Source organism: Thamnophis sirtalis, unplaced genomic scaffold (assembly GCF_051295495.1).
Source record: "Thamnophis sirtalis isolate CommonGarterSnake01/CBP01778 unplaced genomic scaffold, rThaSir2_p1.2 scaffold_9, whole genome shotgun sequence".
NCBI classification, from domain to species: Eukaryota; Metazoa; Chordata; class Lepidosauria; order Squamata; family Natricidae; genus Thamnophis; species Thamnophis sirtalis.
This window is the reverse complement of record NW_028261389.1, coordinates 75,122,457-75,140,166: the sequence shown is the minus strand read 5'-3', so window position 1 is coordinate 75,140,166 and position 17,710 is coordinate 75,122,457. Positions and strand designations below refer to the sequence as shown.

At 46.2% G+C, this 17,710-nt stretch overlaps 1 protein-coding gene across 1 annotated transcript in view; it reads left to right on the top strand.

The window, feature by feature from the left end:
* Positions 1-17,710, top strand: part of RELN (reelin) — a 389,713-nt gene that overhangs the window by 299,976 nt on the left and 72,027 nt on the right. Inside the window, exons 40-43 of the mRNA XM_087722293.1 lie at positions 1,957-2,059; positions 7,166-7,395; positions 9,894-10,114; positions 16,148-16,295. Of these exons, the coding sequence (XP_087578419.1) occupies positions 1,957-2,059; positions 7,166-7,395; positions 9,894-10,114; positions 16,148-16,295 (702 nt within the window). The remainder of the gene's footprint in view (positions 1-1,956; positions 2,060-7,165; positions 7,396-9,893; positions 10,115-16,147; positions 16,296-17,710) is intronic.

Here is a 17,710-nt window from a genome sequence, read left to right as displayed (position 1 = left end):
ATAGAATAGAATAGAATAGAATAGAATAGAAAAATGGAATAGGATAGGATAGTGTTCTGACCCCTCCGTCCGGTGATTAATGCCGACACAGGCTTACTATTAGCCATGCTTTATTCACAGTAATTACTCACAGACAAGACGTTGGCAGCAACTCAGACTCCCACTGATAAGAGATACAATACACACAAGAGCTTCTCCAGCTTGGTATAAACGGTTGTGTCCTGCAAAAGGTCTCCTCCCAAAGTCTCTTCTTATATACTCTCTTGGGAGGAGCCAAACCACAACCACCTGGGCTTTATTATCTCTTATGAGTCTGTCTCCGTAATTGCTGTCTCCGTTTCTCCACCCTCCCCTGTCTGGCTTCAGGGACAAACTCCCTTTGATCTTCACCACTGCTCTATGCCTCAGGCGCCTCCTGGTGGCCAACCAGCCTCTCTGGTCCGTGCTCGGAGTCTGAACCCTGCCCAGGGTCCTCCAGATCTTCCAGAACTGACTCATAGGGTCCCTCGCTATCGGAATCAATCGGCAGCTCCAACGGCTCCTGCTGGACCACAACAGATAGGATAGGATAGGATAGGATAGGATAGGTAGGATAGGATGAATGGAATTAAATGAAATGGAGCAGAACAGAACAGTATAAAAATATGGGAGGGTAGGGTAGGGGAGGGAATGGAATAGAATAGAATAGAATAGAATAGAATAAGAAAAAATAAGAATGGAATAGAATAAAATAAGGAAAAATAAGAACGGAATGGAATAGAATAGAATAGATTAGAATAGAGTAGAATAGAATAGAACAGAATAGAATAGAATAAGAAAAAAATAAATGGAATGGGATAGGATAGGATAGGATAGGATAGGATGAATGGAATTAAATGAAATGGAGCAGAACAGAACAGTATAAAAATATGGGAGGGGAGGGGAGGGGAGGGAATGGAATAGAATAGAATAGAATAGAATAAGGAAAAATAAGAATGGAATAGAATAGAATAAGAAAAAATAAGAATGGAATGGAATGGAATAGAACAGAACAGAACAGAACAGAATAGAATAGAATAGAATAGAATAGAATAGAATAGAATAGAATAGAATAGAATAGAATAAGAAAAAAATAAATGGAATGGGATAGGATAGGATAGGATAGGATAGGATAGATAGGATAGGATAGGATAGGATAGATAGGATAGGATAGGATAGGATAGGATAGATAGGATAGGATAGGATAGGATAGATAGGATAGGATAGGATAGGATAGGATGAATGGAATTAAATGAAACGGAGCAGAACAGAACAGTATAAAAATATGGGATGGGATGGGATGGGATGGGATGGGATAGGATAGAATAGAATAGAATAGAATAGAATAGAATAGAATAGAATAGAATAGAATAGAATAGAATAGAATAGAATAGAATAGAATAGAATAGAATAGAATAGTTTTATTTGCCCCAATATGATTATTGAGGTGCAGAAGCTTTCAATGTACATGCAAAGCAATGGTGTTATAATAATCATAATAATGATACCAATAAGAGAAGGTAGTAGAAAAGATGAGAATCATAATAACAACACACATACTACATGGGTAAATACTGTATGCTTACACATAAGAGTGATGGCATGACAGGAAAAACTCTCCCTGTCTCCAGTTGTTTTGACCTGCAATGCTCTGTAGCAGCAGAGGGGAGAAGTAGAAACAGTTTATGTCCAGGATGTGAGTAGCCTATAAGTATTTTCTTAGCCCTTTTTCTTTAACTGTGCAAGCATTCTGGTCCTCAACGGAAGGCAGGCTGGTTGCAATTGTTTTCTCTGCACTCCTAACTGTCCGTTGAAGACTGTGTCTGTCCTGATGTTGCTGTATCAAACCTGAGAGTTATCAAAGTTTCAGAAAAAGAAGTGTAGAATAAAGTTAATAATCCCACGTTGTGAAATATGTCACTTTTGCTCCCGCGACAGAGAAGAAGATTCTGCTATGGTATTTGTTTCAAATGAAGTCGGAGAGCATTCGATCACAACGAGAGATTTGAACGTAAACGAAAATACCATTATCCAGTTTGAGGTACTTAGCTCTGCTTCCTTTTCTTCTTGCTGTCAAAATGTTTTAAATCTTTGCTTTTCTCTGGGTATGTTACATTTTTTGGATGATATCGAAGGATCATGTCAGTACGATTTACGAGTATCTAGGAACTGCCTAATCCATAAAGATTGGCAAACCATTTAATTATTGCAATGTAAACATGTGCAATTATTATCTTTCAATTTTTTACGGTGTGAAATCATACCGTGTTTCCCCAAAATTAAGACAGAGGCTTATTTTCTTTTGACCCCCAAAATAAGCACTTGACCATATATTTTCGGGGTGGTCTTATTATTTTTGAGGTGCAGGACATGACGAGCATGGTCACCTCATGGCTGCTGCTGTGTTGCAATATTTTCAGGGAGGGCTTATTTTCGGGGGAGGGCTTATTTTAGCGTATGTGCTCAAAAGCCCGATTGGGCTTATCTCCGTCTCAAGGTATGTAAAACATTTGCTGCCAAAAAAGCCAACACAGTTCTAGGCTGCATAAACAGAGGGATAGAATCAAGATCATGTGAAGTGTTAAAACCACTTTATAAAGCCTTGGTAAGGCCACACTTGGAATACGGCATTCAGTTTTGGTCACCACAATGTAGAAAAGATGTGGAGACTCTAGAAAGAGTGCAGAGAAGAGCAACAAAGAGGATTAGGGGACTGGAGGCTCAAACATAGGAAGAACAGTTGCAGGAACTGGGTATGTCTAGTTTAATGAAAAGAAGGACCAGGGGAGACATGATAGCAGTCTTCCAATATCTCAGGGGTTGCCACAAAGAAGAGGGAGTCAAACTATTCTCCAAGGCACCTGAGGGTAGAACAAGAAGCAATGGGTGGAAACTAATCAAGGAGAGAAGCAACTTAGAACTGAGGAGAAATTTCCTGACAGTTAGAACAATTAATCAGTGGAACAGAAGTTGCCTCCAGAAGTTGCAAATCCTCCAACACTGGAAGTCTTTAAGAAGATGTTGGATAGCAATCTGTCTGAAACGGTATAGGGTTTCCTGCCTAGGCAGGGGGCTGGACTAGAAGACCTCCAAGGTCCCTTCCAACTCTGCTATTGCATTGTATTGTATTGTATTTACAAGTGCTATGAAATTGTCCTATATAGTAGTCTTCAACAATCGCAACCAGAATTTCCATTACTAAGCAAGACGGTTGTTCAGCGAGTCCCGCCCGATTTTATGAACTTTTTTGTCACAGTTGTTATTGCCATTGTTAAATGAATCCATTGGTCATTAAGAGAAACCAGTTTACCCATTGTCTTGGTTTACCCTTGGTAAACTTGGTAACAAAATTTTTAAAAGTGCAAAAGCCATCTCATAACTTTGGCATTCAAGAAAAACATCCTTGTTTTCTTCCCTCAAGAAAATATATTATATACAGCCCTTCCTCGACTTACGACCACAATTGAGCCTCAAAATTTTGGTTGGTAAGCGAGACATTTGCAAAATGAGTTTTGGCCCAGTTTGCAACCTTTTCTCACCACCGTTGTTAAGTGAATCACTGCAGTGGATAAGTTAGTAACCCGGTTGTCAAGTGAATCGGGCTTCCCCCATTGACTTTGCTTGTCAGGAGGTCGCAAAAGGAGACCAGGTGATCTTGGGACACTGCGACCGTCATAAGAAGGAGCCAATTGCCAAGCGTCTGAATTTCGATCACGTGAGGGGGCGCTACAAAATTCGTAACTGTGAAAAATGGTCTTAAGTCACATTTTTCAGTGCCGTTGTAATGGGAATGTTCACTAAATGAACTGTTGTAAGTCGAGGACTGCCAGTATTAAATAATGCAGTGATGGCTAACCTCTTTGTCGTCGATAACGCACACGCTTGCCCTCGCATATATACTGTAATGCACAATTGACCCCCGACTCCCACTCTCCCTGTGTCTGTGCCCCTCCACCACACATGCGCACGCAACCCCCCCTCCATGCATGCATATGTGACCCCAGCACTTCCCCGCACATGCGCCCCGCGCCCCCCTGCCCATTTTTGAATTCCAGGTTGCTGCCGGAGGCCCCCTCCTCCATGCCCCATTTTGGTCCTGGGAGGCCTCCTGCATCACCCTCGAAGCCAAAACGGGGCGCGGGGACACTCCGCAAGGCCCCCAAAGGCAACGTGAGCGCCCCTGTGCATGTACCCCACCTCCATGCATGCATGTGCGCGTCCCCATGCGTGGCGAAGACCAGCTGGTTGGCGGGAAGCGCAGGCACATGCGCAATGGAGCTCGGCTGGGGCGACACCATCAGGTGTAGAATGTATATAAGCAGAGAGCAAACCCCACCTTCACGGACACTGTTGATGTTACCTAGTTGGGTAATGAAATGTCTGCAAGCGAATAACCAAGCTAAGAAAATAGTTAAGAAAATAAGAACTTGAGAATAGGGAATCTTTTAGGATTGTAACATTGTGATGTGTGATATTTGAACAGATGATATAGGCAGACAGGAATATCAACATCCGTATGCTACATCAAAATAGGTAATTGCATCTTCGGTTCAGCCCTCAGAGCATATGCTGTATTCAGAGGTTTAATTAAAATCGAAGCTGGAGCATAATGCGCAAGTTCGTGCGGACACTAACACATTTATGGAACCCCATTAATAGTCCCAGCACATTCTTGCACAGTTGTAAGAGGCTACAAGATGCTCACCTTGTGTATTCTTAGCAAAAAAACAAAAAACACCCCTCCCCTGACTCCTTATTCCTCCGCATTTCAATTTGTCACCACAACAAATTAATAATACATAGAATGCAAACTGTTTTGTGTTTTAAAATATAGACTAGAAGCATGTTCGACAAATGCTTCCATGGTCCCATTCAGAAGGAAAACGTCTTCAGTAGGTTTACCCCCAGAAGAGTTATATTTCACATCTAGGCATCTAAGACAGACATTTCATTTTATGTTATTTTTTAAAATGTTCAAGAGATGTTGATAAACAAGATGCTACGATTGATCGTGCGGAAGCTGTCCCTCTAGATTTCTGAAGCTAATGAACCAAATCGCATCCTTTTGCTTTTAGATCCCCAGTTGATTAGACCTAATCATAGGAAAATCACACGCATTATGTAGGAAAACAGTTGTTTTAGTCCATGGTGGTAAAAATACAATCAGGAGCCCGGTAAGAACCTTTTCCAATTAACACATTTTGCTAAAATACATTATGGTAATTAATGAAAGGACGCGGAGGCTCAGTGGCTAAGACGCTGAGCTTGCCGATCAGAAAGGTCGGCAATTCGGCAGTTAATGATTAATGATTGATTACATCTATAGCTTAAATCTCCTTCAAGGGAAGAATGGAACAAAATATAGAGAATATTTGTAGCTCAGGGTTGAAATGAGGAGTCCTTGGTGCTCTCTGACCTTGATTATTTCTTGCAGATGTTTCATTACCAAACTAGGTACCATCATCAGTGCTGATAGGGAGTGGGATTTGCTCCCATTTTATATGCTAATGGGTTGCAATCAGTAAACTTATAGCCCAATCAATTACCAGAACCACTTGCATCAACACTGACAAGCAGGGGTGAAATTCAGCGGGTTTGGAAATTTTGAGTAGATCAGAGAATTGGCAAATACCACATCTGGCTGACCCTAGAGTGGGGAAAGAATGGAGATTTTACCGTATCCTTTCCCTGGAGTGGGAAGGGATTGGAAATTTTACAGTATCCTTCCCCTGGAGTGGGGATTGAATGGAGATTTTGTAGTATCCTTCCCCTGGAGTGGGGAGGGAATGGAGATGTTGCAGTATCCTTCCTTAGAGTGGGGAGAGAATGAAGATTTTGTAGTATCCTTCCCCTGGAGTGGGGAGGGATTGGAAATTTTACAGTATCCTTCTCCTGGAGTGGGGAGGGAATGGGGATTTCACAGTATCCTTCCTCTGGAGTGGGGAGGGATTGGAAATTTTACAGTATCCTTCTCCTGGAGTGGGGAGGGAATGGGGATTTTACAGTATCCTTCCCCTGGAGTGGGGAGGGAATGGAGATTTTACAGTATCCTTCCCCTGGAGTGGAGAGGGAATGGAGATATTGCAGTATCCTTCCTTGGAGTGGGGAGAGAATGGAGATTTTACAGTATCCTTCTCCTGGAGTGGGGATGGAATGGAGATGTTGCAGTATCCTTCCCCTGAAGTGGGGATTGAATGGAGATTTTGTAGTATCCTTCCCCTGGAGTGGGGAGGGAATGCGGATTTTACAGTATCCTTTCCCTGGAGTGGAGAGGGAATGGAGATTTTACAGTATCCTTTCCCTGGAGTGGAGAGGGAATGGAGATTTTACAGTATCCTTTCCCTGGAGTGGAGAGGGAATGGAGATTTTACAGTATCCTTTCCCTGAAGTGGAGGGGGAATGGAGATTTTGTAGTATCCTTCCCCTGGAGTGGGGAGGGAATGGAAATTTTACAGTATCCTTCTCCTGGAGTGGGGATGGAATGGAGATGTTGCAGTATCCTTCCCCTGGAGTGGGGATTGAATGGAGATTTTGTAGTATCCTTCCCCTGGAGTGGGGAGGGAATGCGGATTTTACAGTATCCTTCCTCTGGAGTGGGGAGGGAATGGACATTTTACAATATCCTTCCCCTGGAGTGGAGAGGGAATGGAGATTTTACAGAATCCTTCCTCTGGAGTGGGGAGGAAATGGACATTTTACAGTATCCTTTCCCCGGAATGGGGAGGGAATGGACATTTTACAGTATCCTTTCCCCGGAGTGGGGAGGGAATGGAGATTTTGTACTATCCTTTTCCTGGAGTGGGGAGATAATGTGGATTTTACAGCATCCTTCCACTGCCATGCCCACCAAGCCATACCCATAGAACCAGTAGTAAAAAGTTTTTGAATTGCAGCACTCCTGACAAGGCAGTGTTGTTGCATAAAACCTCGTTCCTCTTAGCGTAGGCCAAATGGGTTTGACTAGTGCACTGATGCTGTTACCTAAAATAAATAAATAAATGAAAGGATTGTAGCCATGTCTCCATTTGAAGCCCTCCCCAAATCACACCTTGAGTTCTTACAGAAAGATTCAGGGTGTTATTGTTTTAATAGTGTGCTACGCAGAGAGTATCCTTGAGTTCAACGTGAAGGATTTGTTTGGTTTCAGATTAATATTGGCTGCACCACAGATAGCTCCTCTTCTGACCCGGTGAAACTTGAATTCTCCCGAGACTTGGGCGCAACGTGGCACCTGCTACTTCCTTTGTGCTATAGTAGCAGCAGCTATCTCAGTTCTCTCTGCTCGGTTGAGCATCATCCAAGTAGCACCTACTACGCTGGAACAACCCAGGGCTGGAGAAGAGAAGTCATCCATTTTGGAAAGCTACATCTTTGTGGGTAAGGAATTGTTTTAAATCTCATCTAGCTTTTATCTCTATCTCTTATTTTTCTGGCATTCCGTAAGTAAGGTTAACGAATTATATCTGCGGCAACGTTCCAACTGACCAGTGGTCAGTTTCAAAAACTTTTCGAACCTACTCTGTGGGTGTGGCCTCCTTTGTGGGAGTGGCTTGCTGGCCATGTGACCTAGTGGGAGTGGCTTCCCGGCCATGTGTTCTCTCTCTCTCTCTCTCTCCTTCCTTTTGTCTCTCTGTCCCTTTATCCTTTTTTTCTTTCATCTCTCTCTCACTTTTTCTTTTTTTTCTTTTTTTCTTTATTTATTTCTTCCTTTCCTTCTCTTTCTCTCTCTGTGTGAGTCTCTGTGTGTGTGATCAGAAAGGTCGGCAGTTTGGTGGTTCGAATCCAGTGGTGGGTTTCAAAAAATTTTCGAACCTACTCTGTGTGTGTGTCCCCTCCTTTGTGGGAGTGGCTTGCCGGCCATGTGACCTGGTGGGAGTGGCTTGTCGGCCATGTGTTTTCTTTCTCTCCCTCTCCCTCTCTCTCTTTCCTTCCTTTTGTCTCTCTGTCCCTTTTTCCTTTTTTCTTTCATCTCTCTCTCACTTTCTCTTTCTTTTTTTCTTTTTTTCTTTCTTTCTTTCTTCCTTTCTCTTTCTCTCTCTGTGTGAGTGTGAGTGTTTGTGTGTGTGTGTGTGTGTGTGTGTGTGTGTGTGTGTGTGTCAGTAGTGGGTTTCAAAAAAAATTGGAACCTCTTCTGTAGGTGTGGCCTGCTTTCCGGGTCCACTGGTGGAACCTCTTCTAACCGGTTCGGTAGATTTGACGAACCGCTTCTACCGAACTGGTGCGAAACTGGTAGGAACCCACCTCTGCGACTGACGAACCCATTCAAAGCAAGCACGGTGGAAAGGATCCAATCGCTGAATGCAAAACTTTATTGAGTACATCGTTTCGGCACTGATGAAGGCAAAACCAGATCTGACTAATTCCCGTGCAAACCCAAGTATACAGTTCTTCCTCCCCCCTATTAGTTCAGGTCACATTGTCCAATGGAATGTCGTTGTATTGTTATGAGAAAAAGTTCTTGGACTGGGCAGAAAAACAAGGAATGAGAGTTTTGAGCCATTCTAGTTTTATAGCTGAGCTGGTGTTAGCTTAACATTCATTTTTTGTATACACGCAATTTTGCATCGCTGCAAGTTGTCGTGAAAAGCTCGGCTCTATTTGTTTCTACTGTTGAACATTCTGGTCTCAAGGGGGTGTGTGTGTGTGTGTGAAAGAGAGAGAGGAGGGGTTGTGGTAGGTCAAGGCGGCAAGAAAACAAACTGTCCTACATTGACATTGAAAGTCGGGCAGAGAAAAATCAAAACAAGAGTCAGAATATTATGCGATATGTGTTTGTGTGACTTTGGCACACAACGCTGGTAGGCCCTTGGCTCCCCTCCTTGATTGACAGGCTGGAAAATTAGAGAAAAGGTTTGTGGTTGTGACTTGGAGAAGCAGGGATGCTAAACATTCTGGGATTAAAGACGATAAAAAATGCATGTCGGCATTTAAAAATTAAATATTTTTGTTTAATTATTAAACCACGGGGGGAGGAGGGCTCTTTAGTTTTGCTCCAGTTTTTTTGAAGGGATGGTTAAGGCCTGCGGTGTTTTTTTTAGTATTTTGCCACTCGGCAGAAATGCTTCCTCTCACATGGACACTTGATACATGCACACTGAGATTCTCAGTCATCCAGGTCATGGTTGTCCCAAAGGTGCTTTTAAAAAAAAAATTTTTTAAATTTTTATTACATAAACCACACATACACACAATAATAAAATAAAAACAACAACAACACACACACACAGAGAGACACAGAGACAAAAAAAAGCCATCATCACATACAGCATGTCATTTGGTTACAGGTGTTTTAACATTTATCATTCTTATACATTTATTATTTCATTTGATGGGTTATAATATACTGTTTGGGTTGCTTTATTTACCATCCCTTCCTCCTGTTGTAACACCACCTTATTTTCCCTTTCTTTTCTCCCTCCCCCCCTTCTCTACTTCCTTCCTTCCTCCTCTCCTTCCCCTTCCTTCTTCCTGTACTTTCTGGAGGGTCCGGAGAGGCAGTTTTTTGCCCTCCCCAGGCTTCTGGAAAGAGCCTGGGGAGAGCGAAAAACAGGCCCAATGGCTCAACTGGAAGTTCATTCCCGAACTTCTGGTTAGTTGGGCCATTTTTTTGCCCTCCCCAAGCTCTGGAGGCTTTCTTGAAGCCTTGGGAGGGCGAAAAAAAGTCCAACAGGCAAACCGGTCCATTGTTTGCTTGCGTGGGGGAAGGTGTCATGCACGCCTGCGCAGATGAGGGGGTCATGCGCACAAGCGCAGGTGGGTGGGCACACGATACCACGCATGCACACAATTTTGGCACACCTTTCCAAAAAAGTTAGTTATCTCTCCTGCTATAACGCATGATAGATAATAAGAGTGAATGCGACTGTCTTTTTCAGCTTGGTGAGATTCCGATGGTACCAAGGATTTTATCCAACTGGGTCTCAACCAGTGACCTGGGCCATTGACAACGTGTACATAGGGCCACAGTGTGAGGAGATGTGCAGCGGGCACGGCAGCTGCATCAATGGGAGCAAGTGCATCTGTGACCCTGGATATTCTGGACCCACCTGTAGAATAACCACCAAGAACCCTGATTTTCTCAAGGATGATTTTGAAGGTATTGTACTAAGATCTAATTCAATGTTGGTGAACCTTTTCGCGGGAGGGGTTTAGGTTTGGTTTATTAAAGGTTTATTAAAATTTCTATGCCGCCCACTCCCATCGGGACTCTGGGCAGCTCACAGCAAGACAGGAAGATTTTATGTGCTGTGTCTGTTTTGAAAATAATTTTTTTAAAAAAATAATAATAATAAAATCTTTTCCCTAGTGTTGAGAAAATAAAATTACAGGTAGTCCTTGACTTACAACCATTCATTTAATGATGATTCAAAGTCACAGTATCATTTTAAAAAGTGACCCATGACTGTTTTCTGCCCTTATCACCGTTGCAGCATCCCATGGTTACATATTCAAACTTTGGATGCTCGGTAACTGGTCCGTTCTTATGATGGTTGCAGTGATCATGTGATCCGCTTTTGCGACCTTCGGACAAGCAAAATCAATCTGGGGGAGCCAGATTCACTTTACAACCATGTTACGAACTTAACACCTGCAGCAATTCGCTTAACAACGGTGACCAGAAAGGTCGTAAAATGGGGCAAAACGCGCTTAACAACTGTCCCGCTTAGCAATCCAAATTTTAGCCTCAATCGTAGTTGTAAATTGAGGACTCTCTGTAAAAGGGGAGGGATTGAGAAAGCAATTTCCATTTTTAATTGTCACTTCTATATATATAAAAATGGCTGTATCTGTGTGTATTTTAGTATTTTTTTTTAGTATTTTATTAAGGATTTATATGCCGCCCTTTTCCCTGAGGGGACTCAGGGCGGCTTACAACAATGAAGGGAAGGGAGTGCAAGACAAGACTTGAAAAAAAGAATCGTGATTAAAAGAAATTAAACCATAAAAATACAACATTCACTCAACATTCGGGCGGGGTGAGAAATAATCCTATCCCCAGGCCTGACGGGATAGCCAGATCTTGAGGGCTGTGCGGAAGGCCTGGACTGTGGTGAGGGTACGGATCTCCACGGGGAGGTTGTTCCATAATGTCGGAGCTGCAACAGAGAAGGCTCTCCTCCGCGTAGTCGCCAGTCGGCACTGACTGGCGGATGGAATTCGGAGGAGGCCTACTCTGTGCGATCTGATGGGACGCAGGGAGGTGATTGGCAGGAGGCGGTCTCTCAAATAGTCAGATCCACTACCATGGAGCGCTTTATAGGTAGTAAGTAAGACCTTGAAGTGCACCCGACGATCCACAGGTAGCCAGCGCAGCTCACGGAGGATTGGTGTAATATGGGCGAACCGTGGTGCGCCCATAATCACTCGCGCGGCCGCGTTCTGGACTAGCTGAAGTCGCCGGATGCTCTTCAAGGGCAGCCCCATGTAGAGCACATTGCAGTATTCCAGCCTAGAGATCACAAGGGCTCGAGTGACTGTTGTGAGAGCCTCCCGGTTCAGGTAGGGCCGCAACTGGCGCACCAGGCGAACCTGGGCAAATGCCCCCCTGGTCACAGCCGACAAGTGGTGGTCAAAACTCAGCTGTGGGTCCAGGAGGACTCCCAAGTTGCGGACCCTGTCTGAGGGGAACAGATTTTGCCCCCCCAGCCTGATCGATGGAACGTCAGCCAAATTTTTGGGAGGAAAACACAACAGCCACTCGGTCTTTTCCGGGTTGAGTACCAGTTTGTTAGCTCTCATCCAGTCTTTAACAGCCTCAAGGCCCCGGTTCATCACGTCCACCGCTTCATTGAGTTGGCACGGGGCGGACAGATACAACTGCGTATCGTCCGCATATTGATGGTACTTAATCCCGTGCCTCCGAATGATCTCGCCCAGCGGTTTCATGTATATGTTAAATAGCAGGGGGGACAGAACCGAGCCCTGCGGCACCCCACAGGTTAGGGGCCTCGGGGACGATCTCTCCCTCCCCACTAACACCGACTGCGACCTGTCTGAGAGGTAGGAGGAGAACCACTGTAAAACAGTGCCGCCCACCCCCACCTCCCGCAGTCGTCGCAGAAGGATACCATGGTCGATGGTATCGAAAGCCGCTGAGAGGTCGAGGAGAACCAGGATGGACGCATAGCCTCCATCTCTGGCTCTCCAGAGATCATCGGTCAATGCGACCAAAGCGGTTTCAGTGCTGTAACCGGGCCTGAAGCCAGACTGGAAGGGGTCAAGATAGTTAGCTTCCTCCAAGGTACGCTGAAGCTGTAAGGCCACCACCTTCTCAACAACCTTCCCCAGAGAGGGGAGGTTGGAGACTGGACGATAGTTGTTAAGAATTGCTGGATCCAAGGACGGTTTCTTCAGGAGGGGCCTCACCACCGCCGCCTTAAGCGCGGTGGGGAGGTGTCCCTCCCGAAGAGAGGCGGTGACAACCGCCTGGATCCAGCCTCGTGTCACCTCTCTGCTGTTGGCAGTCAGCCAGGAGGGACACGGGTCCAGTATACAGGTGGAGGAACTCACAGCTCGCATAGCCTTGTCCACATCCCCAGAGGCAACATCCTGAAACTCAACCCAGAGATGGTCTACCAAGTTGTTCCCCTGTGTCCCGGCTGGATCTGCGGGGGTGGAGTCCAGTTCCGATCGAAACCGAGCAATTTTGTCCGCCAAGAACTGACTATATTCCTCAGCCTTACCCTGCAGGGGGTTCCCCGTCTCCCTCCTATTTAGGAGGGAGCGGGTTATCCTGAACAGGGCGGCTGGGCGAGACTCGGCGGACGCTACCAAGGAGGCAATATGTGATCTTTTGGCGGTTCTCAATGCCCAAATATACTCCTTGGTGCAAGCTGTCAACAGTGCTCGGTTCGATGCGGACCTATCGGACCTCCACAGGTGCTCTAGGCGTCTCCTCCGGCGCTTTATCTCACGGAGCTCCTCGGTAAACCAAGGGGGTCTCCGCGAGCCGCTGACCCGGAGGGGCCGTAGTGGCGCAATTCGGTCCAGAGACTCTGATGCCGCCGAGTGCCAGGCCGCAGCAATAGTCTCCGCCGAACTGTGGGCGAGAGCATCTGGAATGACCCCAAGCTCCGTCTGGAACCTAACAGGGTCCATCAGTCGCCTGGGGCGGAACCACCTGGTCGGTTCCTCCTCCCCACGGTGGGGGTTTGGCCTCCGGAAGTCTAGCCTCAGTAGGTAGTGGTCTGACCACGACAGGGGAATGGTCTCATTTCCCCTCAGACCAAGATCATAACTCCACTGCTCCGAGAGGAATACGAGGTCGAGTGTATGTCCCGCCAAGTGGGTAGGGCCTCGAATTACCTGGGTCAGGCCCATGGCTGTCATGGAAGCCATGAACTCCTGCGCTCCATCAGAGTGTTCACCGAGCGAAGGCAGATTGAAGTCCCCCAGAACCATTAGTCTAGGGAACTCAATTGCTAGCTCGGCTATTGACTCGAGGAGCGCAGGGAGGGCCGCTGTAACGCAGTTGGGAGGCAGGTACGTTAGCAGCAAACCCGCTTGACCCTTGAGGTCCAACTTCACTAGCAGGGACTCACACCCGGCAAGCTCCGGAGCAGGGATCCTACGAGGAGCTAAAGACTCCCGGACTACAATAGCCACACCGCCACCCCTTCCCTGAGCTCTCGGCTGATGAAGCACCTGAAACCCGTCTGGGCACAGCTCTACGAGGGGGACTCCTCCCTCCGTGCCCAGCCATGTTTCAGTAATACATGCCAGGTCTGCCCTCTCGTCTACAATCAAGTCCCGGACGAGGGGAGCCTTATGAATAACAGACCTGGCATTTAGCGACAGCAGCCTGAGACCAGGGTCCTGATCGCTCACGCCATCTGACCTTGGAGTGGGACTCATAGGGCCGGAAGGAGGGATCTCTGCGATATAGCGAACCCTCCTTCCCCGATAATGGCCAGCCCTAAAGTCCCCGCCATATCTGCCTCTCCCTGTTATGACCGCAATGCTCCGACTCTCTCCCGTGGGCATAATTCCCCCAACCACCCCAATGGCCCCCGCTTGTCCCGCCAGGTCCTCCGAATCAGGCATACTCAGACACTCACACAGACAGTCCCCACAATATAATTAAAACACAAAAAGAATACAGCAATATAGTACTAAAAGTGGGTCTTTCATACTAACTCATTCAATCCCACACACTCAACATACCCGTTTAAAGATTGCGCAACACAGAATTTAAAATTATGAGTTCCAGGAGAGCCAGCCTCCCTTCCTCCAGTTCCAGAAAATTTCGAGGCCAAAGTCCAAGAACCGTATTCTATAAATAGTTGTAAATGTAGATGGAGGGGGGGCAAAGCACAGGCCCCAGGTATCAGCCAGCCAGCTTTGCAGTCTCACACCCTCCACGTCCAGATAAAGCGTGGAATAGTAAACAATAACGGTCCATAGGAAATAAAACAGTAGTATGCAGGGGGGTATCTTATCTTCCCCCTCTCCTGAAGTCCTGGAGCGGCCAGAGTCTATATGTCCAAAGTTTATAAATAACTGGAACCAGTTAGAAGGGGGAAAGGGGGGGTGCCAGCTTCGTGTCCAGTTTGTAAAACGCCAAGTTCCTGTCCCTGAAACTGCCATCCTCTATCACTTCTTTCCCCAAACCAAATGCACCATAAGTATATGTATCATAAGATATCAAGGTGTTAAACAGATGGTCATTGTTCACATTAGATGTTCCAAAGTAGCAATGGTAGCAAGTGGTGGGGAAGAGCAGTTGTTTCGGGCCAATGTCGGTGGTCACAGGCCAGGCAGTAAAGCTCGAATTAAATAAGAACAGATAGGCAGGCAAGCATGGCTCCGCAATAGCAGGGCAGACAGGAAAAGAACGAGTTGTCCAAGCCACGGGAGGGATAAAAGGAGAGGCTCCACGGTGAGGGAAGTAGGCACTAAAATACAGGATAGAGGAGGGGCGGGCGTTCAGGCGAGCTATGATAGTGGTGGCAGATTGCCACTTAATTCGCTCGCCCAAGCCACAATAATTTCCTCCTCTTTACCGCAATAGTGATGGTAATGATGGTAATGATCAAGATGGTAGTGGCCAATTTCAAGCTAGTTTCAAGTCCCTCAAGGTCATCGTTCTTTTTCAGATTATAGATGAAAAATCCAGAGTTCCTCTCCCAGTCCCAGCGCTGCTTAGGTCTAAAAACAGCGGGGGGGGGGGCAGTCGTAAGAGCAAAGGCTCAGGCAGCCATTGTCTGTCCAGTTCCCGCTGCCACCGTTCCAGGACCAGGGCTCACCAGGGCTCACCAGGGCTCACTCGATAGGGCAGGCGACCACCAGGGGCTTCTAAGGCACCCAGGTAACCAAGATGTTAAACCAAGATGTTAAAGACGCCTACCATCCGCGTCTCGCCGCCGCCGCCGCCCTCACTCGACGAATCAGCTGTTGGGCTGCTCAGCTGCTAGGCGCAATGAAGCCTTCGGGAGCGAGCCTTCGGGAGCGATGTTTTTTTGTTTAAAAGTTTCGTCCGGTCCTGGAGCTTCTGAGGTCTTAAGTCCAGGCTCTTTCTAGGAACTTTGCGGTTCGTTTGGGAGGCTAACCAGCGCTTTTTCGCTAGGTTTACAGGGAGCGAAAAGCCCGGCCGCCATTCCAAACCCGCACATGCGCACATCTGTGTGTACGTTCCAGCATAACTCTGGAACGCCTGGGGCAATTTCAGTCAAACTTGGTACACAGATGACTTACTCACTGGAAAAAAATACTGTGGGGGTAAGACACCCCTGTTTGTTCTGTTAAGATACAGCCTGTTGTGCCTTAAAATGTCTTCTACGGTATTGCCATAAAATGTCTTCTACTGTACAGTGCAGTGGGGCTGCCATGGTAACGGCTTCATGGTACTCCACAAAGGGGGCTCCCTCTGGTAAGGGGGAAAATCCAACCTTAGAAATTACGTTTGTTACAGACATTTCCCCCTATAAATAAATACCCGGGCCACGCCAGGTTATCATCTAGTAAATAATAAATAAACATTAATCCAGACCGGCTAATCAAAATCAAACTTTATAGGAAATCGGCCAAGCATTTATTCATTTACACAGAGCTATCCCATGCAATTTCCAATTCCTAGCAGAAACGATTCAGGGCCATTCCTGAAGCAGTGTCAATCTCTGTTTGCCTTCAGGTCAACTGGAGTCGGACAGGTTCTTACTGGTCAGTGGCGGAAAACCATCCAGGAAATGTGGAATCCTGTCTGGAGGAAACAACCTTTTCTTTAACGAGGAAGGATTGCGAATGTTGATGACTCAAGATCTGGATTTATCCCAAGCTAGGTAACTCCCGTCCGCAAATAGATCAAGTACAATTGCGTTGAACTCCTTTCTCTAGGGCCCACATCTCTGGAAGTGGTTGAACCCGGGGCTAAATTTCCCAGTCTTCTCTGAATTCCAGATCTAGAATATTCAGGTAATCCTCAATTTACAACCATTCATTTAGTGACCATTCGAAATTACAATGGTACCAGTGATAGGTTCCAGATCCCGTCACAACCGGTATGCTGCGACGGGGCCAGGCGTCCTCATCGGGCATACGCTGACAACACCGCGCCCACAAAAGCGTGATTAGGGTTTTTAGGTTAGGGTTAGGGTTAGGGTAAGGGTTAGGGTTAGGGTAAGGGTTAGGGTTGTTACCGTTGTTACCGTTGTTTTTGCGTTGTTTTCGATGGTGCGCTTTTGTCGGCGCGCATTTGTCGGCGCACTTTAGTGGGCATGCTTTCAACGTCGCCGTTTTTTCAAGGCGGTTTTGTCGGCACGCATTTGTCAGGCATGCATTTGTCGGTGAACTGTGCACGCATGCGCATGCCACCACCCTGTGACACCTAGCTGCTTGGCGGAGGTCGCGCAGGTGCTACAAGCTGTGCATGTGTGCGCAATTGGCCCATTTGCGTCAAAAAGCGTTAAGGAACATGGGCGGGCAGGCAGGTGGGCCGTACGAGCCACTGTTCCGGTATGGTGGCTGCTGATCCCAGCTACCACCAGTAGGCCCATACCAGGCCTTACCACCCGGAACCCACCACTAAACGGTACTGAAGAAAGTGGCCATTTTTCACACTTAAAACTAGTGTGGCATCACACGGTCACACGATGGGAATTTGGAGGGTTGGAAAACTGGCTCGTATTTACGACGGTTGTGTTGTCCCAAGGTCATGGGATCTCCTTTAGCAACTTTCTGACCAGCAAAGACAATAAGGGAACCAGATTCATTTTACAACTGGGCTTACTAATTTAACGACCGCAGTGATTCAGTTAACAACTGTGGCAAGTAAAGTCGTAAAATGGAACAAAAAAAATTACTTAACCGTCTCGCTTATCAACAGAACTTTTGGTTTCCCTTTTGGTCATAAATTGAGGGCTACCTGGAGAAGAAAAGTTTTCTGTGAAATCTTTTTTTTTTTTCTTCACAAACCAAGCAGGTTCTATAAATCTTTTCCAGTTGGCTTTATGCGTTTCCTCACTAACGGGGAGACCGACATCTCCTGCAGTATAAATAACTTTTTAATCTTAACAGATTGAACTCCCTTGCATACTAACTGCTCAGTAATGGGCGGCTTCCACAGTGAACCATGATGGAAAAATGGTGTTTATTGCCAAGATGTCTTTGGATGCTTTATTTGGAGTTCCAAAATATTTGCAAGCTTGCTCTGAACTGCCAATGCTTATTTACGGTTGGTCGCTACCAGATTCTGAAC